The 26983-nt window shown below is 36.8% G+C and overlaps 2 protein-coding genes and 1 long non-coding RNA gene across 23 annotated transcripts in view; 1 reads left to right on the forward strand and 2 right to left on the reverse strand.

Moving 5' to 3' along the window:
• The window catches only part of PAIP2 (poly(A) binding protein interacting protein 2), an 18886-nt gene extending 10000 nt beyond the window's left edge, over nucleotides 1–8886 (reverse strand). Inside the window, exon 1 of one of the 2 annotated variants that reach the window (XM_084885121.1) lies at nucleotides 8728–8886. The gene's annotated coding sequence lies outside the window, so the exon portion shown is untranslated. Of the gene's footprint in view, nucleotides 1–5574; nucleotides 5690–8727 lie in introns of those variants that run through there. The other variant, XM_084885122.1, reaches the window with a different exon arrangement.
• Nucleotides 8887–9224: 338 nt separating this feature from the next.
• LOC311623212 lies at nucleotides 9225–14844 on the forward strand. Its single transcript, XR_014795128.1, has 2 exons — nucleotides 9225–12463; nucleotides 14130–14844. It is a non-coding gene; the product is annotated as an uncharacterized lncRNA (long non-coding RNA).
• MATR3 (matrin 3) overlaps nucleotides 14337–26983 on the reverse strand; it is a 54646-nt gene continuing 41999 nt past the window's right edge. For 13 of the 20 annotated variants that reach the window (XM_084885070.1, XM_084885069.1, XM_084885059.1 and 10 more), the window contains 12 exons: nucleotides 26346–26387; nucleotides 25704–25816; nucleotides 25415–25467; nucleotides 24579–24704; nucleotides 23564–23689; nucleotides 23218–23385; nucleotides 21850–21981; nucleotides 21432–21475; nucleotides 20961–21333; nucleotides 18065–18431; nucleotides 17484–17605; nucleotides 14337–15430 (listed from right to left, as the gene is read on the reverse strand). In XM_084885070.1, coding sequence (XP_084741196.1) covers nucleotides 15380–15430; nucleotides 17484–17605; nucleotides 18065–18431; nucleotides 20961–21333; nucleotides 21432–21475; nucleotides 21850–21981; nucleotides 23218–23385; nucleotides 23564–23689; nucleotides 24579–24704; nucleotides 25415–25467; nucleotides 25704–25816; nucleotides 26346–26387 — 1717 coding nt within the window. In that variant the 3' untranslated portion in view covers nucleotides 14337–15379. The remainder of the gene's footprint in view (nucleotides 15431–17483; nucleotides 17606–18064; nucleotides 18432–20960; nucleotides 21334–21431; nucleotides 21476–21849; nucleotides 21982–23217; nucleotides 23386–23563; nucleotides 23690–24578; nucleotides 24705–25414; nucleotides 25468–25703; nucleotides 25817–26345; nucleotides 26388–26983) is intronic. The other 7 variants (XM_084885073.1, XM_084885055.1, XM_084885062.1 and 4 more) reach the window with 1 other exon arrangement.

A 26983-nucleotide genomic window follows, 5' to 3' on the forward strand; every position in this document is an offset into this window, starting at 1 on the left:
CCTGAGAGTTGAAGGTGTGCCTCAACATACACAAGAAACCATCTGAAAAGAGTAGGAGAGTTTTGTGTGTTTTTTTTGGTTTGTTTACAGGATTTAGGAAATCTCTTTTAAATAACCAGCTAACCACTAAGCTAATGAAACAGAGACTTCAATGGCCACACACAAAAAATATTACAAAGTTTTACAAAATTAGTTTAGAAAAGTCACTAAGCAAACAACTACAACAAGCAGATCAACCCTAGGGAGAGGAAAGAATCTGGTTTCCAAAGCTGCCACATTATAATATTCAAAATGTCCCGTTTTCAATAAAAATAACATAGGAAGCAAAGAAATAGAAAAATATGGATTATACACAGGAAAAAGAGAAAAGAAACTGTCCCTGAGGAAGTTCCGACATTGGACTTACTAGACAAAAACTTTCCGCAGGTATTTGAAATATGTTAAAGAACAAAGGGAAACCATAAGAATGATGTTTCATCAAAAGGAAAACATCAATAGAGAAAATAAAAAATAAACCAAAGAGAAATTGTGGTGCTAAAAATGACAATAACTGAAATAAAAGTTGCCTTTCAGTAAGTTTTAATATCTAATAAGCAGAACTCCTTTCCTCATCATTCTTTGGGGTTTTAGAGAAGCTTGCATATTTATTCTTCATATGAACTTTAGAATCATTTTGCCTGTAAATGATCTGACTGGAATTTTATTAAATTTTGCAACTTGATCTATATTGATTTTTTAAAAACATATTAAGTCTTTGGTCAAGAAGACAGTATACCTATTTACTTGAATTGTTTTAACTTCTTAAAATATAAATAAATCAGGACTTTAAAACAAACAAACAATGGTGGAATAGATTATTTGAACCAGTCTTTCTACTAAAAAGTAGATATTTTATAAGAAATCCTTAAAAGCACTAAGTGTTGACAAGAAAATAAAGTGGGAATTCAGAAAGCAAAGGGGAACTTTTAAACAAGGAAGCTGCCTTTGCGCTGATGGCTTTTGCCCATTAGGGTTCTTTGGTTTGACTCGTTGGATGCTTCATGGAGCAAGAAGCATAGAAGTCAGGGTGGAAAATGAATAGCTCTAGCCGGTTTGGCTCAGTGGATAAAGCGTGCAGATTGAAAGGTCCTGGATTCAGTTCCAGTAAAGGGCGCATACCTCAGTTGTAGGCTCCTGACCATGGTTGAGGCATGTGGGAGGCAACCAATAGATGTATCTCTCTCACATTAATGTTTCTGTTTGTCTCTCCCTCTTCCTTCCACTCTCTCTAAAAGTCAATGGAAAAAATAATCCTTGGTTGAGGATTAAAAAAAGAAAAAGAAAAATGAATACAAAATCCTCCCCACTCTAAACCAGGACCCTTAAGGGCTATATGCTCAGGGTAGGGGAAACCAAAAGTAACCAAAATTAAGAGGAAAAGGTAGAAGGGAAAACAGACACTGCCTATGGATGATTCTCCTGAGGATAGGAGGAAGAAGTTCTCAGTTGTCGGCAAACTCATTGGCCAACAGAGCCAAATATCAACAGAATAATGATTGCAATTTCTTTTGAGAGCCAAATTTTTTAAACTTAAATTTCTTCTAACACCACTTCTTCAAGATAGACTCACCCAGGTGTGGTATTTTGTGGAAGAGCCACACTCAAGGGGCCAAAGAGCCACATGTGGCTCGCGAGCTGCAATTTGCCAACCATGGACCTAGGAGGTCAGGAACATCCCAAGCCATGGACAGAGTGTGAAGTGGTCCTGAACTGTTAGTGTCCCAGTGCCCCTGCCTGGTCCTGGGAGGAAGGCATCTTCATTCTAGGTCTTAGGACCTCCACAAATAATTTTTCCAGGGCAATGAACAATGTATCATTAAAAATAACTCCAGAAGGAAAAAAGATACAATGAACAAGAAGCAGCACAACTTACACAAGGCAATGTCAGACCCATACCTAACTTTAAATATTGGGATTATATAACACAGATGACAAAACAAATGATTATTACATGTCAAGCTTGAAAATATCTTTAGAGAACAGCGGAGTATAAAAAAGTGCACAGTGGAATGGGAACAGACAATAAAACTTCTAGATATATAGACATCATAACATAAAGTTAAAACAAAACAAAATACAAAGAACTGGAAGATAAAAGATTATCCAAAAAACATCAATGACTAAGATAGAAAATACAAAAAAGGGTTCAAGCAATGTAGGCGCAGAGGGAAGAACATCACAAATGCAGCAGAGGAAGGATCTGATTATTCCAGATTTTTTAAACAAATCCGCACCAGAGGATATTATTTTCCCATTGATTTTTAGAGAGAGTGGAGGGGGGGGGGGGGAGAGACACACATCAATTGGTTGCCTCTCCAACTAATGTCTGCATGGAACCTGAAACTCAGGGTACTGGGTGGGGTGGGGGGAAGATGGAAGGATGACACGTGAGCCTGCAACAGAGGTAGGTGCTCTTGACCAGAATCAAACACCAGCCACATGTGTCAAACACAAGGCCCGCGGGCCAAATCCAGCCCGCCAGGCCTTGCAATGTGGCCCGCACGGCGCTGTCATCACTGCACTACGCTGTCAGTTTATGACATTGTCAGTTTATGACTGTTCAGTAAGCCATTCGGCCCGCGATTTAGGCTGGATTTTAGATTTTGGCCCCTTCTCTGATTGAGTTCGACACCCCTACCCCAGACCCTTCAATCCGCAGGCCAACACTCAATCCACTGAGCAAAACTGGCTACGGCTGATTATTCCAGATTTGATGAAGCCTTCAACCAATATGTTTAAGAAGCCCAAGAATCTCAAAATAAGATAGATACAAAGTTTGATACATTAGTCAAACAGCAGAATATCAGAGAATTCTTAAAAGCAAAATTCAACAAAATTATTAAAAAAAAAACCCAAAAAAAAAAAAAAAACGATAAGAAAAATCAGCTGCTTTTAAAAAATAATGAAAAGTAGCCCTGACTGGTTTGGCTCAGTGGATAGAGCATTGGCCTGTGGACTGAAGGGTCCTGGGTTCGATTCTGGTCCAGGGCATGTGCCTTGGTTGCGGGCACATCCTCAGTGGGGGGTGTGCAGGAGGCAGCTGATAGATGTTTCTCATCAATGTTTCTGACTCTCTATCCCTCTCCCTTCCTCTCTGTAAAAAAAAAAATCAAGAAAACATATTTTAAAAAATAATGAAAATTAAAACTACATTGAAAGAAATGCAAGCTCAGAATGCTAGACCCCTGCAGAAAATAGCTTTCAAACATATACTAGAAAAAAATTTCATCCCTTATACTCAGGAATAGTTTGTGATCATTAGGCGATTCCTGAAGATAAATGAGTCTAAAACTATATGGACTTCATATGATATAAACCAACACATTTTTTTAAAAAATATATTTTATTGATTTTTCACAGAGAGGAAGAGAGAGGGATAGAGAGTTAGAAACATCGATGAGAGAGAATCATCGATCAGCTGCCTCCTGCATGCCCCCCACCGGGGATGTGCCTGCAACCAACGTACATGCCCTTGACCGGAATCGAACCCGGGACCCTTCAGTCTGCAGGACGACACTCTATCCACTGAGCCAAACCGGTCTCAGCCCAACACATTTTTAAAAAGAGAATTTTAACGAAAGTTTAGTTAAGCCAAAACTAACAATTGATGTGAAAAAAAATATAAATTTGTAAAATTTCAAATGCTTAAAACTAGTGCATCTTTAACAAGACTGGTGAATGCACATGTTTAATAAACCTAACAGTATAAATTTAAAATTACAGCAATACATATAGGAAACTTCTGTGAAACTTTTTTTTTTTTTAATATAGTTCATTGACTTTGTACGGAGAGGAAGGGAGAGAGATAGAGAGTTGGGAACATCAATGAGAGAGAATCATCGATCAGCTGCCTCCTGCACACCCCCCACCGGGGATATGCCCACAACCAAGGCACATGCCCTTGACCGAAATCGAACCCGGGACCTTTCAGTTCCCAAGCCGACGCTCTATCCATTGAGCCAAACCGGCTTCGGCTAAAATTAAACTCTTCATAACACTTTTATTTACACAAACATGTCTAGGTAAGCAAAAACAGGTAAACTAAATAAATAGGCAATTTTTTAACATATGCATTCAAAAAACCTACTTCATTATAGATATAATGGACTTTAGGATTTAACAGGCACCCCCCCCCCCAATTTAGTCAGTTATATCGAGATTTTTACTGTACTAAATTCATATATGTAAAAGAAAGGTTCTATGTGTTTTTACGGTTTACAGATGTAGAGAATCTCTGATAAATTATAAATGAAGCTGAGAAGCAAATCATATCTGATTAGAGATTTGTATCTAAAACATATAAAAAACGATCGCAACTCAATAAAAAAAATTTAAAAATGGGCAAATGATTGTATAGACAGTACTCAAAAGGACATATAAATGGCCAATAAACACATGAAGAGATACTGGAAATTATTAACTATCAGGGAAATGCAATCAAAACCACAATTAGATACCACTTTACACTAGATTGGCTAGAAAATACTTAATACAAAACTTATAACAAATATATAGCAGCAGTACATATTCTAATATATATTATTGATTTTAGAGAGAAGGAGGGAGAGGGGGAAATATTGATCGGCTGCCTCCCATGTGCAGCCCGACCAAGGATCCAGCCCACAACCAGGGCATATGCCCTGACTGGGAATTCAACTGGCAACCATTTTATACAAAGAATGATGCTAAACCAACTGAGCCATACCAGCTAGGATAACAGCAGTACTATTTTTAATAGCCATAAAGTAAATACAAGCTAAAGGGACTAAGCTAATAAATTGGTAAATACAATGTGGTATGTCCATACAATGTAATATTACTCAACATTAAAATAAATGGAATACTTACATTGATAGACAATAGTATGGGTGAATGTTGGTGAAGGCCTGGGGTGGGGTGTGTGTGGGTGTGGGCTAGAAGGGGTCAATGGAGTAAAAATAGGGACATATGTAATACTTTCAACAATAAAGATAAATTTTAAAAAATTAAATACTTGATACTTTATATCAGGAACAATAAGTGAAAAAAATTAGTCACAAGGGATTACTACATATTAAATGACAGCTAAGGAACACATGGTTTCTTTTTTAAAAATAAATCTTTATTGTTCAGATTATTACAGTTGTTCTCTCCCCTGACCCATAGCTCCCCTCCACCCAGTTCCCACCCGTACCCCTGCCCTTACCCGCCCCACTGTCCATATGTGTATGATTTTTGTCCAACCTCTTCTTGCATCCCCCACACCCTCTTCCATGAGAATTGTCAGAGGCCATTCAAACTTTTAAATACCACCATCCAATGTGGTAACCACTGGCTATGTTTGACTATTTAAATTTAAATGAATTGTAATTCAATACAATTAAATTTATTTCTTCAGTTGCACTGGCCATATTTCAAGCACTCAATAGATAAGGCTGCTTAATAGCTATCTCACTGGGCAGCACTGATCTAAATAATGAGAAAATTAAGAGGAAAAAAAGATTGAATTACTGGAATTGAACCTTGGAGTACATCAAATGCAAACTATTAAGTCACCTGTGAACAGGGTGGTCCAGATCACAGATGCAATAACTTGGGACAACTTTAATCTTGGACTGGGTTCGAATCCCAGATATGCCACTAAGCACCCACAGGATCCTGGGTAGGTCACTAAAATCACAGGCAGCAAAGTATAATGGTTAAGAGCACATAATCTCTGGACTACTTGGATTTTAAATTCTGGCTCTTAGTAGCTGTGGAACATTGGGCAAGTTACATCACATCTCTCATTTGTTATCCTTGGTAAGTAGTACTTACCTTTAGAGACAGCAAAGATTAAATACTTCTAAAAGCCTTAGAATAACACCTGGCATTTCTAAATGCTGTAGAAGCATGTGCCTAATAAAAATAACCTGTCAAGCTTTTATCCTTGATTTCAAAATGGGCAAGATAAAACTTGCTCTGCTTATTTCAAGGTTGTTATAATTTTAAAAAAATATATACTTTATTGATTTTTTACAGAGAGGAAGAGAGAGGGATAGAGAGATAGAAACATCAATGAGAGAAAATCATCAATCAGCTGCCTCCTGCACATCCCGCACTGGGGATGTGCCTGCAACCAAGGTACATGCCCTTGACCAGAATCGAACCTGGGACCCTTCAGTCTATCCCGACGCTCTATCCACTGAGCCAAACAGGTTTTGGCAAGGTTGTTATGATTATAAATGTGAAAATAGTTTGTAAATTATAAGAATATGCAAAAGCACAAAAAGAAATCATGGCCTTGTTTTCCATCTTCTTTCATTTCCCACAATATTCAGACTTTTTATAAATGTTTATATATTTTTAATTAAAACTAGAGCATCACTCTCTGGAGTCATAAAGATGTAAGTCTGAATTAGATGCAGAATACTTATTGGGGGAGAAATTTCTTTTAAAAAAATATATTTTTTTATTGATTTTTACAGAGAGAAAGGGAGAGGGATAGAGAGTTAGAAACATCGATGGGAGAGAAACATTGATCAGTTGCCTCTTGCACACCTACTGAGGATGTTTTCGCAACCAAGGTACATGCCCATGACTGGAATCGAACCTGGGACCCTTCAGTCAGCAGGCCAACGCTCTATCCACTGAGCCAAACCGGTTGGGGGGAAGGGGGGGATTTACTATAAACTTATTCTGTCCCAAATAGGGTAGAGGTTACCTACCTCAATTCGAACTCTTAAGGAACAAAATGCAACATACTGCCGGGACCGGTTTGGCTCAGTGGATAGAGCGTCGGCCTGCGGACTGAAAGGTCCCGGGTTCGATTCCGGTCAAGGGCATGTACCTTGGTTGCGGGCACATCCCCAGTGGGGGGTGTGCAAGAGGCAGCTGGTGGATGTTTCTCTCTCATCGACGTTTCTAACTCTCTGTCCCTCTCAATTCCTCTCTGTGTAAAATCAATAAAATATATTTAAAAAAAAAAAGAAAGGCCTTAAGCAAAGAATATTTAAAAAAAAAAAATGCAACATACTATAATAAAAATTGCCAAGCTTCCAAGCGTTTTAACCATTACATTGAGCCTCCATCATCTAATTCTCATCCCTTAAAAAATATAAATCTGCTATAATTTGTCAAGTTACCTATTTTCATTTTTCATAGACGTATTTGAGGGGGGAAAGTTTTTGTTTTAACTTTGCAGTTAACAAGTAGCATGAACAGGCTAACTTGTGGAATATCTTCTTTTTTAAACTGGGAACAGAAGCACAAACAGTCAACATGAAAATACAATTTAAAATCCTTATGGAGAACCTTTTCTTATTTGGGGACCTAACCTGCAGGGTATGAAAATTCAAAGGCTATTTAATAAAAATGCAAACTTAACACCTGATTAAATGCTCAAATGCAATTTATGAAAAATCATGCCACAAAGGTACAAAACAAAACTAGCCAGCCCTACCCGGTTTGGCTCAATGGATGGAGCATAGGCCTGCGGACTGAAGGGTCCCAGGTTCCATTCAGGTCAAGGGCACGTGACCCGGTTGTGGGGCTCGATCCCCAGCAGGGTCGTGCAGGAGGCAGCCAATCAATGACTCGCTCTCATCATTGATGTTTCTCTCTCCCTCTTCCTTCCTCTCTGAAATCAATAAAAATACATTAAAAAACAAAAAACAAGCCAGCACAAGCAAAATGAGAGCTGTCCTTTGTCAAAGTAAGCGTCAAAAGCTGTCAGCTGTCACCTTCTCCCATGGCAAATTGGGTGCCAAATTCCTTCCAGAAATTGTGGTTTCTGTGAGATGATGCGGCGGCAAAAGCAGGGAAAACAAGGCAACGAAAGGAAGCAGAAAAGACCCCTTTTAGGAATCACTAGAAAAGACTACTGCTGGCTGCTTCAGCAAATGTTTTGAAAAACTTCATCATAAGCCATATATTTTTGTTGATGGTGGGGAGTAAGCACAAATTAGCAGAGAGAAATTAAGAGTAAAGTGACCAGAATCCAAGCATAAATTGGACAGGCCCTGAAAGTTCATGTGGCTCAAAACCCTCCTGGGGACTAGGGATTCCAGTAACAAAGGCTCTCCTATCTGGAGCATGGGATGCAATATAACTAGAAATAAGGAGTATCGTTAAGCGAAACAACGCGAGAAAGGAAATCAGAGATACAGGCCGGTGGTCCGTTGCAGAAAGCTCCCCTAGGACGCTCGCCAGCCCGCCAGTCCCTCCGCCCCTTTCTCTCCCCTCTCCCAGCCTCCGGAACGCGCACGCGCAGCAAGTAGGGGCTGCGCGTGGTGACGCGCAGGCGTACACGGGGGGAGAAACAATGAGCTTTGTTGCCAGGCGGCCGTGGGGGAGAAGGGGAAAAGAGTACCAGAGGGGTGTGTGTGAAGGGACTGGAAAGGGGGGGAGGAGGGAGCGAGAAAGTGCCATCCCAGCAACCCTCGCGCGCCACCGAGGACCCGGATAAAGTGCTGCGAGATCCAAATCATAAATAATAATGACAATGAGAAAAAAAAGCGACGGCCATTTCTTAGAGAAAAAAGAGAGTAAGTCAATTAAAGCTCATTCTGCACACTCGGCCGAAAGCAGCAAAAAATTAAGGAGCTACAAGGCTCCTTACCAAACAACCCGAGGGACCCTCTAAGCCCCTCAGCCGTCGTTGAGGGACTGTCCCTCGACCGCCAGAGCCGTTGCACCCTCCTTGCCGCTCCGCCCGAGGGAATCACTCACCCAGTGCACGGCAGCGGGGACGGCAGCCAACGAATCCGGTCGGCCTCCGCGGATCTCCACAGGCAGCGCCGCTCCCCCGCTCGACGCGCGCTTCGCCCGTCGCCTCCCTTCTCCAGTCCAAACAAACACCCAGCCCGGAAGTGACTTAACTTCCGCCGCCCTGGGCTCCGCCCCCTCGTCCTGTCAGCGCTGCCCTCTGTGGCCACTAGAGAGCGCGCGATAGACCGCTCAGCCTCAAAGTTCTCATCTCCCAGGTGGCTCCTGTGTGCATGCGCAACGGCCTTTCCGTTGTACCCAGGCGGCCGCGGGGTAAACTGGGATATACTCGAATGGAGTTCCCCCCAACCCCACATTGACCATACACTCTCCTCTTTCAAGAACGATGGGATGCAGTGAACAAGGAAGCTAGGGATTGAAGAAATCCTTGAAATGACACAAGGATTTAGACTCGCCTTCCTGCAGACTTTTTTTTATTTTTATTTTATTTTTTTATCATATACAGGGATGGGCAAAAGTCAATTTATAGTTGTGAGGTCACATAAATTTATATTATACCAGAGGCCTGGTGCACAAAGTATGTGCACTGGTATGTGTGCGAGTCTCAGCCTGGCCTGCCCCCTCTTGCAACCTGGGAGCCCTTAGGGGATGTCCAGCCCACCCCCACAGGAGTGGGCCTAAGCCATCAGTCCGCCATCCTTAGTGCTGCTGCTGAGGCAGGAGTCTCCTACCACCTTCCCAACTCTCACCAGCTGCGAGCCTGGCTTCTGGCTGAGCCTTGCTCCCCTGTGGGAGCGCAGACCACCAGGGGGCAGCTCCTGTGTAGAATGTCTGTCCCATGGTGGTCAGCGTGCATTATAGCAACTGGTCATTCCACTGTTTGGTCAATTTGTTTATTAGCCTCTTATTCTGCATTATTCATTATTAACCTTTTATACCCTTGTATGTAGATAACCTGACTGAAACACTCCACATATGGGTTTGATGTTAAGCATATATTCATATCTATGTATAATAAAAAAACTAAAAAACCTACCAATAGGGAATCAAAATATTTTGAAGTTATTAGAAAGATGCATACACATTGATGTGGAATACCCATAATTTCCCTCAAAGCAGGTTACAAAACAGCATTTATAATTTTCTAAAAGTATAGGCATATATAAATGCAAAGATGAGATAAAATAGTATCTCTATACTAGAGGCCCAGTGCATGAAATTAATGAATTGGTAGGGTCTCTAGGCCTGGCTAGTGATTAGGGCCGATTGGGGAATGCCTTCATTCTATGCTGCCCCCTGGTGGTCAGCCTCTGGGGTTAGTAGAACACCAGAGGGGACAATTTGCATATTAGCCTTTTATTATATGGGATAGGTGGTCAGATTTTGAAGGATTTACTGTCTCCTGTGTATCTTTTTGTCTGAATCTCTATGAAAGCTTGAACTTGTTAAACAAGAGAAAAACAACACCTGAAATGAAGTCTGACCAATTTCTATAGGCTGGTAATAGCCTTGTCCCCATGCTCACTTGTATCATGTGTAGAGAATGTACACTGCAGCATTACCGAGTCTTGAGTAAGAGCCAAGCACTGTGCATGGAAGTAATAGTCTGCTGTTCTGAATGTTGACAATTTCGGTGAGGAGATAGCAAAATGCAGTACATACATACAATGGAGTATTACTCAACCTTTAAGAATGAAAACTCTGCAGTATACTACATCACCCTAAGTGAAATGCCACAAGACACTTGGAGTCCACTTACATGAGGTAGTAAAAATCATAGACAACTTGCAATGATCATTGGGTAATAGCTGGAATGGTCACTGTTTAATGTGCATAGTATTAAAAGATGAAGTTATGGGGATAAGTGATGATTGTACAGTATAATTATATTACCACTTAAAAATGGCTGAGAAATTTTACTTGTATATAAAACAACAAAAAGTCTGTTTTGATAAAGGTTTTAGCAGAAGGATGATGTCTGCCTACGTGTGGAGTACTGGAGGGCAGAGGCAATTCCTTTTTTCCAGCATAAGCCAAGCCTTCCCTGCTGCTGGTTTTGGGCAGGTTGGCTGCTCCTTAAAATGGTATAGGTCTGTCCTAGCCAGTTTGGCTCAGTGCATGAGCATCTGCCTGTGGTCTGAAGGGGCCCAAGTTCAATTCCAGTCAGGGACACATGCTTGGGGTGCGGGCTAGATCCCCCAATGTGGGGCATGTGATTGGCGATTTTCTCATCATTGATGTTTCTCTCTCTCCCCCTTCCTCTCTGAAATCAATAAAAATGTTTTTAAAAATATGGGTCTGCCTGGCTAGTGTTGCTCAACAGTTAAGTTGGTAAATGAACCAAGAAAGATTCTCAGTCAGGGCACATGAACGGATTGAGGGCTCAGTCCCCAATAGGGGGTGCACAGGAGGCAGCTGATGAATGTTTTTATGTATCCCTCTCCCTTCCACTCTTAAAAAAAAAAAAAAAAGTGAAAAACAAAACATGGGTCTGAAAAACACTTGGTGCTTGTGAGCTTAAGTAGCAATGTCATCAACAAAATGAATTAGGAGGTATGAATAATTTCACCATCCCACACACCAATCATTTAAACTGCTATCCTTTCCAACAAAATAAATAAGAATGCAGAGATTTTCCAGACTTATACTTTTTTTTGTCAGAACACAACAAAATAAATAAGAATGCAGAGATTTTCCACAGACTTATACTTCTCAACACCCACGATTTAAAAATATTACGGATATCCTACTATCGGAGCGGGAGTGTTGATTTTTGTGTACCACGCCCTTTTACCTTTTCATATTACCTACTGTATACCTGGCTTTTAGAGCTCTTCAATGCTATAATGATAAAACTTAAGAACTCAAGTTCAAAAAAAGGGCTAAAATTTTTAAGGTAAGTTCTTTTAAAAATGAATCATATTACCTGAGTCTTCTCATTCAGAATTTCCCCTATATCTCAAGTAATTTGGTACCTATATCTTCATTTACCTAATACTTTTTTTTTTTTTTTTTTTTTTTTTTTTTTTAAGAAAGATAACCTGCATATTTAATTGGGCAGGAGGGAAGAGAGTCACGCAGATTTTCAGGGTGAATTTGGTGTTGAAGGAGTTTCAGGGTGTGAAGGAATTTTAGGGAGTAACTAATTGGAAAGCAAAAATAGGGAGAAAATTATTCCCTAAAATTCACACTGCAATGAGAATATTCCTTCCTTTGATATTCCTTAAGAGAGCATTTTAAGTACCCTTAATTACCTCGTAAGTACCACATTATTCTTTTGAGAGTAACTTTCCAGAGACTGTGACACATGGGACCCAATAACAAGGTTTTATGTATGAAGCAGTAGCAAAACCAGTTCTTTCAAGTAATAGTATCTACATCAGATATCTCACTGCAATTACCTATGAAAAAACACTTCTTGCCCTGACTGGTATGGCTCAATTGGTTGAGTGTCATTCTATGCACTAAAAGGTCCGCTTTTCAATTCCCAGTGAGGTGGCTGGGAATCATTAATCCCCAATAAGGTACATATGGGAGGCAAATGATCAATGTTTCTCCCTTCCTCTAAAAAAAATCAATAAAAACATTAAAAAATGAAATGCAGCACTTCAGCTACAGGTAAAGCAATTTCCTCAAAAGTGTGACCTCTATACTTGACATCATCATCATCCATAACTTGTTAAAAATGTAAGTTGAGACCCAACTGAAACCTAACGTATTAGAAATTCTGCCGGAACCGGTTTGGCTCAATGGATAGAGCGTCGGCTTGGGGACTGAAGGGTCCCGGGTTCGATTCCAGTCAAGGGCATGTACCTTGGTTGCGGGCACGTCCCCAGTAGGGGGTGTGCAAGAGGCAGCTGATCGATGATTCTCTCTCATCGATGTTTCTAACTCTGTATCTCTCTCCCTTCCTCTCTGTACAAAATCAATAAAATATATTTTTTTTTAAAAAAAGAAGAAATTCTAGGAGCAGGACTCAGTAATGTTTCAACAGTGTCCAGGTAATTCTGATGCACTACTATAGAGAACCACAGCATAGTATAAAGAAAAAAGTCTCCATATATGTTAATACCTTAATCAATAAAGAACAAGAAGAAAAAAACAAAACACTCAGCCTTACCCGACATTCATAGGATAGGACCCAGAGCTGAAGGGGCACTTTCCACTCAATCCATGAGTTTTCAGCTATATTCAATGGAGATCAATAAGGGAAAGTACAGAAATCCTCTGCACACTACTGTAAATTTTCTTAAATAGACTAGACTCCAAATATTATTAATTTGATTAAAAACAAAAACAAAAAAACAACTACCCTGCAGTGTTCCTGCAGATTTCTACTACACACCAAAAACCTATTTTGTTTAAAGATACCAAAAATCAACTGCAGACAAAGCCAGATTAAAATTTGTGTATTCTTCCTGTTTTACCACCTTAGTAACACCTACCACAATAATTAATAGGTGCTCCCAAGAGTTTCCCTCAAAAGAATTAACTTAAGATTAAACCAAAGACTAAAATTGAGGTGGAAAAATGTTTTTAAACTTTACAGCAAGTTTGAGTAGAAACACTGCTAAATAAAGGCTTGCTATAATCTGAGAAATAGCTGTTAAGGTTTATTTATCACTATCAGTTAATGAGATGTTCTGCTTTCTAAAGATTACAAAAATACTAAACGTTCTTTTCTGTAACTTGGTACACTGACAAAGTAGGACCTCTGGGAAAAAAACTATTATTGACAAAACAATTAGGAATGCTGTTGAACACATAAAACTTTGTGTTGTTGCTGTTAGTTAAAAGTCAGGATTAAATAAAATTGGGTAGTTAGTAAAGGCCAAAATTAAACTGCACAAACTGGCAAGGATTTTTTTTGTGCATGTTACATTAAAAAATGATCATCTGACCTTCAAAGAAAGACCATAAAATTGTATCCAACTATTAGATACACCTGGATATAAGTGTTTCAAAAATAATTTGTAAATCATTTGTTTTTTAAATAAAAAAAAAAAAGAGAGAACATATAATCTTGAAAACCAAGAATCCTAACATATTTTAAGAGGCTGCTAGAACTAATTCTTGTTATTACATGTTATTTCCAAATAGACTATTAAATAGGGCATGTCTGAACACCAGTGTTTGCTAGTGTTTGCTATTTCTTGTCTTTAGTGTTTTGTTTTGTTTTTTTAAATACATTTTTATTGATTTTTTACAGAGAGGAAGGGAGAGAGAGAGAGAGAGAGAGAGAGAGCTAGAAACGTCGATGAGAGAGAAACACCGACCAGCTGCCTCCTGCACACCCCCCACCGGGGATGTGCCCGCAACTAAAGTACATGCCCCTGACCGGAATCGAACCCGGGACCTTTCAATCCGCAGGCCGATGCTCTACCACTGAGCCAAACCGGTTTCAGCTTGTCTTTAGTGTTTTAAACTCACTCCCAAGGTTTTAAAAACCCACAAACAGCCCCATTTTTTGGTTATGTAACAGGAACAAGAAATCCACTAGCACCAAAACTTTAAAACTCAGATCTTTAGTAGCACTCTTTAGATTTAAAATGTAGTAATTTGTTAAAACATGCAAGAAAGTGTAATAGCAAATAAAAACCACAACTGACAAATTATATTGGTTAACATTTCAAACATGTATAACCAATGAACATGACCTAAGTTTTTATTTCACCTCAGAAACTTGAATCCACAGATATAAGCAGTATATAACCAGAAAGTTACAAGTAAACACAGATAATACATGCAAATTTCTGTTCACAAAAGTCACATGTGCAAGTATATGGATTAGAAGCGTGCGTTTAGATTATGGCCAAACTGTTTTTAAATGCAGAAATGTAAAATTACATCTTAAAAATTTGAAAAGATGGTTTACACACTTCAAAAATCAAATGTTGCTTATACCAGGTGTATGACAGCTACAGGATTCAAGTGACAAGCAATAAAGTCTATAGAAATTAATACTGGTCAAAGAGAATGAGGATATTTTTACATTTCACTGAAAATACATTGACTACTAGAATACGAAATCTAGCAGAAACTTAGGGGGGAAAATTACAAAATCTAAAGCCAGTTACTTAATATTTCTTATTACCTAAACTGCATAACATTAAAAGAAAACTGCACCTGTATTTTAATTGCTAACTTCAGTTAATAAAGTTACCAAAAAATGAAATGCATTAATAATAAAATAAAAAAAAAGCTTCAAACTCCAAATGAAAAGTCTGCAAGGCTCAGATTAAAAGGTGGAATGTTTCAGATGAAAAGTAATAAAAATACAACTGGTTTTGTTCTTTATTGAATGGAATCAAAAGTTTTGACATTTCTTTGAAGCTTAGAACTACTAAATTTCATTTCTTTGAATAGTTCTACGTATCATTTTTTTAGTGGTGCAAGTTGTCTCAAGTAGCTTACGAAGTCAGTCTCTACAAAGTACTTGTCTGTTACCATTCTGATAAAACAAAAATTCTTCATTAATTTAACCGTATGTGTTTTTGCTATAACACTTAACACAAGAACAGACATCTATTATTTTCCCACTAAACAAAAGAGTACAATAGTTTTCTTCTAACTATCAATATTGTATTTAAAAAAGGTTAACATTAAAAACGAAGAACTATTATTTTCCTTGAAATCGTTAAGCTTCTTGCACATCTTAAGCTTCTTTTTTCTGTCTGCGTTCTTCTGCCAATTTATTCAGAAATTTCTGGAAAAAAAATATAAAGGTGTTGAATTACTTAAGAGAAACACAAATTAATTAACTCTAAAATAAAACAGTCTATCCAGATTTGGGGATTTGAGTGTAATTTAACCTATAAGCTTATCACTATTTTAAAGATTATTAAATAGTTATTCCTATTAGTGTACAAAACTAAAATGGTTCGGGACACTATAATAAGGCATGGGGGGAAAATAGTGAAATGTGAAAGACAATTATTTCAATGTGTAATTAACATTAATTTATGAAGATAAGAAAATCTATCACTTCAAGAGCATAGATTAGTTAAAATGACACGAATTTATTTAAAGTCTCCTTCCAGTAAACCAAGTGGGCAGCCTTTTCTTAAAAGGCTAGCAGCAAATTTTGTAGTCTGTGAACCATTTGGTCTTTATTTCAACTATTCAATTCTGCCATTTCAATAATATAAGTAGCCATAAACAATAATTAAGTGAATCACTGTGCTGTGTTCCTTTCAAACTTTATTTATAAAAGAAGGTGGCTGAGCTGCAAGTAGCTTGCTGACACCTTTATTAGATGTGTAACCTCTAGTGTTCCTGGACACCAAAGATCTGTTAAGACATTAATAAAAGTTAAAAAAAGAAAAAAAGAAAAAAGAAATCTACTATAAAACATCACATTTCTTTACTTTTGGCTGAAATTTATCAACTTTATAGTTACTGTAAATTGATGAAGTTTAGAAGCCATTATATCCTTAAAAAGAAGAAAAATGGCCACTGTGGAAAATATCAAGTAATTTATCCTTAGCAGATATTGGATTACATAATATTTTTTAAAGTATTCTTTATTCTTACTTTTAAAATTTGAGAGGAAGAGATGAAAGGAGAATCAATTTGTTGAAGAAATTCATTTAAAATAGGAAATAAGAGAGTTACCTCCTATAGAATATCTAGAAAATTAGAATAGCTAGAAAATATTAGAAAGCATGATATTCTTTAAAAAGTGTTACATATCCAGAGACCACTTTTATATTTCTATATCTCTAGGTAATATAGTTTCTGCCATCAAACAGCTTAATATTTTGAACAAAGTAAGTTATTAGAAAGACGTATACTTTCTAATTTATAAATGTTTTTATTTATAAATATATATAAATTTATTAACCACTGTTGAAAATAACCACCATTCTTTTTTCATATCCTTAAGATACATATAAAATACTCACAGCAAAGAATACATTTAAAACATGTGATACTGCCAAAAACTAGATTTCCTGAATTCAATGTTATCCTAGTCAATGCATAGAACATGCTGGCTGACTACTCTTGTAGTTTTGTGCTATAGAACAGTTACCTACAATTATGAGTGCTTAACTCCTCTACTTTTAGGGTCCCCCCCACCATTATCCATCTCATTGCTCAGTCCTTAAAGAAGCCACTAACTGAAATACCCACTTTAAGAGATAAAACGAAGGGCTTGTATTAAGCATAACCAATGATGCAAGACACTGGGAATAGGGCGTGAGGTCATGTGCTGGGGGATAGGAAAGGCTGGGGGGAGGTCAATGTGGGGGAAAAAAGGAGACACATGTACTAATATTTGTAATGTTGGATTGCTATTTTTTGCCCTATTCATTCACCCCTTTAACTTTGTATCCTGTTAATCATAAAACTTACTAAAGAGTGTCATTATTAGTAAATAATAAAGCCAATGTAAAAATCATTAAGTATGATAGGACACAGTATTTTATAAAGCTGAAAAGGCTTTATGTCACTTGGTCTTCAGGCTTCCAGTATTTTCCAAATTAGACAAATTGCAGTCCAGCATCCATTTGAGAATACTTAAAAATAGATTTAATTTCATTATGTTTTTTTTAACATGGTTAGAAATTACTAAATTATCACTTAATTAGAAGATCCTATAGAAAGAGGCAGAATAGATGTGTCTAGAATTAAAATGCTTATGGCCCATCAATAAGGAAAGAAGGAGTCCACAGAGGGTACTATACATGTTTTACTTTCCATAAACTTACATGATTTGTTTTCACAAAAGAACTGTCCTCTTTCAGTGTTAGCCTTACCTTTAATTTCTGATAATGAGGAAGGCTGCTGCAATGAGTATTCTTTGCAACTTCTTCATTTGTATAAAAGAGTGAACACAGCTTACAGTAAAACCCTGTTTTAGGTATCACATAGTCTATACCTAGAACACAAACATATATTCTTACAAATTCAGTAAACTGAGTAATTTAGTGTTCTCAAATGTTATTTTTGTGTGAGAAGTCCAATATTGCCTAAGCTAAAACAAAATCCAACAACAACAAAATGACATTAATTAATAGAGTTGTATTTAATTGATGTTCAAGGTCCCACCTAATCATACTCTTAAAAGGCAGAAACATAACAGGTAAACAAAACAAAAAGCAAGGTGAAATTCTTAGAAAGCTTTGAGAAAAGAATACATTTCTGTAAGGATAACAAAAGATAATATAAAATCAGGAGACTTGTGTAAGAAAAAAAGAATATATCAATTATGATTAACAAATTGTTCTATACAGAAATAAATTTAAAATGCTATCAGAGCTTATGTAAGACCAATTTAAAAATCTTATTTAAGAGTATGGGAAGGGTGAGAGGGGAAGAACAAAACCTTAAATCTCACCAACAGGAACATTGGGTTGATATGGTCCAATTCTATACTCATCTGGGATTGTATAGTCCTCCTTGTTTTCATCACTTTGGCCATCTGCATTCTCATTTGTATCTTTGTTGGGATCATCAGCGTTCTCAGCAGATTCAGCACCTGGTTCCGTATTTTCCTCATTTTTAATCCCATTTTCCAACGCTGCTTCATTTTCTTGATCAAGTTCCTCGATCTTGTCCACCTTAATTTCAACCAAACCATCATCATTTTTGTCACTAGATTTAAATGCCATGCCCGATTTATGAAGTTTCTGAAGTTCCGAATCTTCCTCATCACCAACCTCATCTAGAGTGACAAAACCTTCCATATTCCCTGGGAAACGACGCTGTTAAGAAAGACAAATTTACTCTGCAACAATTATCCTGCAGCATCCCTTCCATTTGCTTTACTTAAAGGGAGAGGGATAGCGTCTTTTGTCTTTATTCATTCTCTCAAAATACTGACTTCCCCCCCCTAAAAATCACTGATTTTAAAAAACGTAGCTTGAAAAAAAAAACCACCAATACAAAACAAAAAAAACCCCAAAACATAAAAAACGTAGCTTGTTTTAAAACTAAATAATTGAAGGCTTGCCTTATATGGAAAGCAAAAAATTAAATATGAGGCTATTAATATTCTAAGCATTTGGAGACTTATACTTCTAGGGTGTGTGTGTGTGTGTGTGTGTGTGTGTGTCTGTCTCTCTCTCTCTCTCTCTTTCTCTAATATGCAAATTGGGAGTTCAATTGCTATGACGTGCCTTGACCACCAGAAGGCAGTGCAGAACAAAGGGAGGTCCAGGCTGGGGCTGGCAGCAGGAAGACCCAGATTAGCGGTGATTGCAGACCAGGCCTAGGGAACCCTATCTATGCATAAATTTTGTGCAGTGGGTCTCTAGTATATCAAATAACTAATTAATTATAAATACCTTAATGATATCCTTTGGAAAATAGTATCTGGCAACACAACTGTTTTTTAGAGAATATCCAGTCTAAAACACTGTAGCAGTTAAAAAAATAAAATTAAAAAAAATCAAGCTCTGGAGCATGATGGCCTAGGCTTAAATTTTGGCTTGACCACTTATTAGCAATATCATCATGGACAACTAATGAACTTCTCCATGCCTCAATTTCCTCATTCATGAGAAAGGGATAATGATAAAAGCATCTGTTGTATATGGTTACTGTGAGGATTAAGTTAATTAACATATACAAAGAGCTTAGAAAATTTTATAGGATGCAATAAATGCTCAATAATCACAAGCTCTTTAAGAGGCAAGAGGTAAAAATTTCTAATAGTTTGTCCTAGCTGGTTTGGCTCAGTGGGTGAGTCACAGGTTCGATTCTGCTCAAGGGCTAGTACAGGACACAACCAATTGATGTGTTTCTCTAACACTGATATTTCTCTCTGTCTAACCCTCTCTTTTCCAGCTCTTCCTAAAAATAAATGGAAAAATATCCTAAGGTGAGGATTAACAACACAAAAATTTCTAATAGTTGAATGTTTAGAAAGAAACCACAGAACAGGATTACAAAAGTCTCATTTTAAAACCCTTTAAAAAACTATAGGCCCGCCGAAAACCGGTTTGGCTCAGTGGATAGAGCAGAGTGTTGGCCGGGACTGAAAGGTCCCAGGTTCAATTCCGGTCAAGGGCATGTACCTTGGTGGTGGGCACATCCCCAGTAGGGGGTGTGCAAGAGGCAGCTGACCAATGATTCTCTCTCATCGATGTTTCTCTCTATCCCTCTCTTTTCCTCTCTGTAAAAAAAAAAAAAATCAATAAAATATAAAAACAAACAAACAAAAATATAGGCCTGGTGCACACAATTTCTGCACGGGGATAGGGGTGGGGATGTCCCCTCAGCCTGGTGTGAGCCCTCTCACAGACGGAAGGCCCTCCAACTGACAGCTTGGGCCTGCTCCCCGCCACCACGGCTGTGCTGGCCAGCCCAGGCACTCAGGGCTTCTGGCTGAACAGCCTCCCCCTGTGGTAGCGCACTGACCACTAGTGCAGGTCATAGCGACTGGCACTTTTATTGTCTGGTCGATTTGCCTATTAGCCTTTTATTACATAAAAAATGTTTGTCGATTTTTAGAAAAAAAGAAGAGGAGGAGGGAAGGAGGGAGGGCAGGCAAGAAGAAAAACATAGATTTGTTGTCCCACTCATGTATTCATTGGTTGAGTCTTTTATGTGCCCTGACTGGTGATTGACCTGCAACTTTGGCCTCAGGACCACACTACTCCAACCAACTGAGCTACTTGGCCAGGGCTCAAGAACTATTTAACCAAAGTGGCGTCAAAAACATTTTAATGCTCCAATCCTTAGTATGCATGGGTCTTTGCTTTACTGTTCTTAGTATCATGTACATATTTTTATGTTCATCTTATATGCTATTTGTAATATCTATTCTAAGAAAAATATTTTAAAAGTTACTGAAATGTCTGATCAAGCTTATATTTCTCATATAGGAAGAGTTTTTAAGCTCAACAATTTTTTAATGAGTGGGAAATGTTTTAATCATCTTTTGGTCAGTTAATTTATTGCATAATCATATCCCATCTTTTAAAAAACAAACTGACCTATACAGTTGCCTAAAAGTACTTACAATGTAGAAGTATATATAGTTTTAAGTCTTTTCCCTTCATTACTAAGAAGTCCTCATTTTGCATTGATATTTTTGGGCAATTTTAAGAGGTCCTATTTAATTCAATTATTGCAGAGTTTAGACTTAAATGCTTGTATTATAGTTCACACCTGATTTTTTCCAATATAAATGATTTTATCTCTTTAATCTGATCTTGCTAAGGTAAATAATTTGAACATTTATCTGATCTAGTTTTCTATTAAAACAGGTCAATACAATTTTCCTTTACCTTTTTAAGCTTCTTCTTTGCAGCTGAAGCACTCGTATTTCCATCTTTTTTCACAGCTTTGTCTGAAGGTTCCTTTTTCCCATCAGAAGTCACATCACCTAAATTAGCAAGATCTGTCTCATCTCCCACTGAACTGCCACTTTCTAGTAGTGCTGCTGCCTCTTCTTCATCTACCAGTAATTCATCTTCAGATTCTAGAAGCATGCTGGGTTCTTGTTCTGCCTGGTCATCTTTTGTATCTTTCTCACCATCTTCACCTGACTTTTCTTCTTGTTCTTTACCTTCAGTTGTACCTTCAGTCTTCTGGGAACCATCAGTTTTGGATTTCTTATCGGTTGGAGATTCTTTGCCATCTGGAGAATAAGATCTTTTTCTGAAATAAAAAAGATATATATCAATTAATTCTGAGTTAGAAAACAATAGTTTAATATACTATTAATTTAGACACATACACACACAAAATGAAATTACCGGGATTTATCTTTTTTCAGCAAGTCAATGCCTCTGTTAGGAATCTAAAAAGACAAAATTTTGTGTTAAATTAACATTAAAACAACATTCACATGCAGAATACATAATCATTCAATTAATTAATAAATAATAACCATCCTTCATATAATCAACTAAGCTTATTCAATCCCTATGAATATACCTAGGAATTTAAGGTAACTTTAATCAGCAATTTTTTACTATCAACATTTCAATCAATCAGTGGATAATAAACATTTTAGTAGCAGAACTTTGTTCAAAGAATCCAGGTGCTTTTACAGAACACCAAATAGAAAACTTCTGCTACTAAGGAAGATCAGAAAGAAAAAAAAAGAAGAGGTTGCTTTTTTTCAATTACTAACCCTACATTCTTAAGTAAGACAAATAAAGGACTACATACCCTTAGTACCAATTTTTTGTATTTTTCAGACAGGTCAACTTTCACACATCTCCCCTGAAACCAAAGGGCCTTTTTCAAACAGTGGTCAACCATTGCCATAGCATCTTCTCTGGTCTCCATCTCAATAAAGGCCTTAAAAAGTAAGAAAGATTATTTCTTAAGAGAATTGTATAAAATATGGTGCTTACTATTCTTTCCATCCACTTGTTAGGAAAAATTTGTCTTAGCACACACAGAGACATTGGTAAGAGTTAAAAGTCACCCAATAAAATAGAGACAATTGTCAGATTTACAAAGTAGGACCAAATATAAAACTACCTATATAAAGGCTTCCGGGGGGTGGGGGGGAAGATTAAAGTAATAAGTTTAGTAGATATTAATCAAATTCTATAAGGAAAAAATAATTTTAAAAGTCTAAAAGGATATGAACTCAGAATGCTATTAAAGAAAGTAATTATTGCCCTAAATGGTTTGGCTCAGTGGATAGTGTCAGCCTGCGGACTTTAAGTCCCCAGGTTTCATTCCAGTCAAGGGCATATATATCTTGGTTGTGGGCATATCCCCAGTAAGGAGTATGCAGGAGGCAGCTGATTAATGTTTCTAACTCTCTACCCCTCTACCTTCTCCTCTGTAAAAAATTAATAAAATATGTTGAAAGGAAGGAAGAAAGGGACAGAGGAAGGGAGGAAGAGAGGAAGAAAGAAACTATTAACCCAGCTGTTGTGGCTCAGTTGGTTGAGCACCATACCCAGGAGGTAGCTGGGTTTGATTCCTGGTCAGGGCGCATGCCCAGGTTGCAGGCTCAATCCCCAGTAGGAGATATGCAGGAGGTAGCCGATCAATGTTTCTATTTCTCTTTCCCTATCTCTGAAACAAGAACATTTTTTTAAAAGAAAAATATCAGATGATACACCAATCAGTTCAACAAATAAATAAGCAAACAAAATTAAAAAGAAAAAATCATGTGTAATGTAGAAAATAGCAGTATCCTAGTTTAAGTAACGAGGGAAAAAAAAAAAAAAAAAAAAAAAAAGGAAGAATGAATACCTATATATAGGAAGATTTTTGGAAGCAAACCCTGGACACAAATAGTTGTTTCTAGCCTGAGCAAAAGAGAGCTTTACTTTCCACTTTTACTCAATGCTTTACCTTATGCATCTATTTCAATGCAGAAGTATCATTGTGTGACTAAAAAAATTAATCTATGAGAAGATAAAGAAAATTACTTCCCCGTGCTGAGGATACACAAACACACACACACGCACACACGCACACACGCGCACGCGCGCACACACACACACACACACACACACAAATATTAAAGCACTTTAAGGAAGAGTCTTTTTCAAAACCTCTAATGTATATTACCTGACTTTTCATCCTCATCAGTATATAATTCTTTATTTTCCCATAAGGCTCAGCAAGCTTAAGTACAGCACTGTCAGAATAGCCAGAATGAGGTAAGTTGCTGAGATGTATCACACGTCCAAGCTCCTGCTTCTGATCAAACTTCTGGTCTGGTTTCCCTTCTGGTTTCTTTAATTTAATAAATAGGAGAAAAGGGCATCTCAAATGTTTGTAGGTACACTATAATTATTAGTTAATATTATCCTAGTTATTAGCAACAATTTAAAGTAGCTAAAGTTAACAAATGATATAATAAACAAGTGGCAATATAAATCTGAAAGAAAGAAAAAAAGAAAAAGATATTTACCTTTATTCTTTTATACTTCTGGGATAAATGGACTCTCACTGGCTTGCCAAATACTAATGCTGGTGTGGTTGTATAATAATCCACTGCAGCCTGAGCATCTTCTGTGGTTGCCATTTCAATAAATGCCTGAAATCGCAAACATAAAAAACAAAACTATTTCAAACATTGTTCAAAATCTTTCCAGACATATTTAATCATTAAATAAAAAATACGTTCAAGAATCTAAAATCAGAAAAACTAACACTATTAGCTTGCTGTTTTGTTTTTAAAGGTTGTCCCAGATTTTATCTTCATGGCACAGAACTATCACTTATGCCTACTGGACTTGAAATAATGATCTGGCATGATTTTGGTAAAAGTTTTAAATGACTTTCCAAAGATTTATCCATTTACAGCCATTATAATAATTTGATTAATAATGACAATTTACTGCTCAAGAATATAAACTTATAAACTCACTAATTATATATTAATACTAGAATTTAGTATTAGAACAGGTCCTTGAATAATGTTGCATTGTAACATTGATGAGATGCCATAAGAACTTGTCTTGATTACAGACTATGGTAAAAATGATTTTATTAATGTTCTTTTATTTAAAAAATGCATTGATATTCACTGACTTAAATATTAACATACTTCAACTATTGGCTTTTCATTAACCTCATTCCATATTGATGATTTAAGATTACACTGAGCCCTAACTGGATAGAGTCAATAGTAGATAGTGTCAGCCTGTGGACTGAACAGTCCTGGGTTTGATTCCAGTCAAGGGCACATGCCCAGGTTGCTGGCTCAATCCCCGGTAGTGGGTGTGCAGGAGGCAGCCAATCAAGTTTCTCTCTCATCATTGATGTTTCTACCTCTCTTGCTCTCTCCCTTCTTCTCTGAAATCAATAAAAATATTTTAAAGAAAAAAAGATTACATTGAATTAGTTTTCTAATACAAAACCATGTAGTAATCTCTTTAGGAAATATATTAATGATAAATACTATACTTATTTTAAACTCATACCTCATTAATTTTGTTTAAAATCAGATGATTTGAAATGACTCCAAATGGTTCCACCAGCTGTAATAATTGATATCTCAAGTTTTTCCCTCGCTGGAAATCCATGATGTGAACAACTCGGCTAGTTTCCTATCCAATGCAAAAGAGAATCAAGTCAATAAATCTCTTTAAAAGCAATATGAAATAAGTTATGCCTACAAATTTTATAGTCTAGTCTAATGTTAACCAGAACAGATTAAGTATCCTATATAATAAAAGCCCAATATGCAAATCAACCCATCACTATGATGCACACTAACTACCAGGGGGCAGAGGCTTAACGCAGGAGCTGTCCCAGCCCTCAGGCAGCCAAGATGGGTGCCAACAAACTTCTCCCCTTTTCCCCCCATCACCCCCATTACCCCACAAAGGGAGGCAACTGGAAACAGCAACCCACAGATAGCTCTGATAGCTGGCCAGGCCTAGGAACCTTACCTATGCACGTATTTTATACATCAAGCCTGTAGTTTAAAATATCAACTCATATAACTTTCTAGGGAATTTAAAAACTATACAGGAAATCACATGTCAGTGAGAAAGGATCTCAAAGTTTCAGAAAACAGTTTTAAATTGAATACTATAAACATTACTGGAGAGGAAAGTTAAGACCCTGAATCAAGATGAGACCTCTGAACTATAAGCACATTAAAGATGAACTCTTATCAAAGTAATATAATAGAAAAGCCTGATGGCTTTCAAACTATAGCAGTCTTTCAACAGAAAGGACTATGACACATTCAATTAGTATATCACATTCATAAAATAGTAATTATAGTAAAAGCAACAGTTGTGTTACTGACCACTCTGCCTTTTTGCATGTGTCTTGGTCCTTGCAGGTTCCCATTTCCAGCACCTTTATGGGGGAAAAAGTACTTTTTTCATTCTTGTAATAAATATACTTGCTATAATAGGCTATTTCAATTGAAAAATAAACTTCAAACAATAAAAAAAGATAATACAAATATGAGCACCATGTCTTTTCGTGCAATGTTATTTTTTTTAATAACAGTTTAATGAGTCTTCTTTTGCCCATAATCAGTTTATTTTTATAGTAAAACTCTTAGAGAATAACATTAATTTTATAATCACCCAGATTTCCTCTTGGTCCAACTGCTGGTCCCCCAAGATGAAACGAGGGAGGTGGAGGCCCCAAAATTCCTGGCGCTGGGTTTGTAGATTGTTGCAACATGAAGGGATCACCCCTAGTAATGTGAAGGCATAAATATAATAAGCATGATAAAGATGTCCTTCAGAAATAATTAAAATTCATTATTAAAACAACCCCCATATAACTATGATTCTAATCTTTGGGAGCACTTATGTGTGAAGCAATGAAGAGAATTTTTTTTTTTTTTTTTGAGAATTCTTAATAATAATACAATAAAAATTACTGTATAAAATAGTTTCTGAAAATTCACCCACAGTACTGGAACTGAACCCAGGACCCTTCAATCCGCAAGCCCACACTCTATCCACTGAGCCAAACCAGCTAGGGCAGTAAAAACTTTTTATTAAAATGACAGACATGAAAGACACCAGAAAAATTAAAAGAAATAAACTGACTTCATTAAAATACTTTTTAATCAACATTAAAATTATAAAAAATAAAATTTACCCAGTGACTTTGCCCTCACATTCAATAAAAAATAGTCACAAAATATTTTGAAAGTTTAACCTGAATTCCTTATATTGATCTCCTTTACAAACAATAGCTTAAAATTTTTAACTTACATTGTGTGTCCTGTATCATTGTCAGGGTTCCATTCTGGGTAGCTTAAAAAAGACCAGAAAATTAACTTAAAAATAAAACTGTCCTTTTCACAAAATAGCCTTGTTTGGCCTTTAAAATAGGTTACTTATTAATAAAGTTATATGAAAGTCTAAGTGTTAAAAATATTACAGTTAAAAATATGCCATATATTGTTATTTCCCAAAGAAAAACTTCAAAAATACAAATCAATCCAAAGGAATGAAAATAAATTTGTTCTGTACTGCTTGAAAATATAGGTAATTAATGTTGACTTTTTTTCCTATATTTGTTAAGTCTTAAATAGAATCAATGCTGTATGAGGAATTAGAAATATGGCTTATATAAGGAAATAAGGACCAACCACACAGGGTTTGCTTCTTCTATATAAGTACCAAGAACACACTAAAAAGGACAGCCCCAACAGAGGTAGGCATATTTGAAAATTTCAACACTAATGAACAATAAATATTATGTATGCTGCTTTGGCAGGGAGATTCTCTATGAAATCAATTTTATTCTAGTTTAAACTCAGAAACAAATATATGTCAAAACCAAATAATACATCCTGAAAATTTTTGTTTAACAACTAATTTGTGATTTCTATCAACTTTCCCTTTCT

The sequence above is a fragment of the Pipistrellus hanaki genome (assembly GCF_964339955.1).
Source record: "Pipistrellus hanaki genome assembly, chromosome: 5".
Taxonomy (NCBI): Eukaryota; Metazoa; Chordata; class Mammalia; order Chiroptera; family Vespertilionidae; genus Pipistrellus; species Pipistrellus hanaki.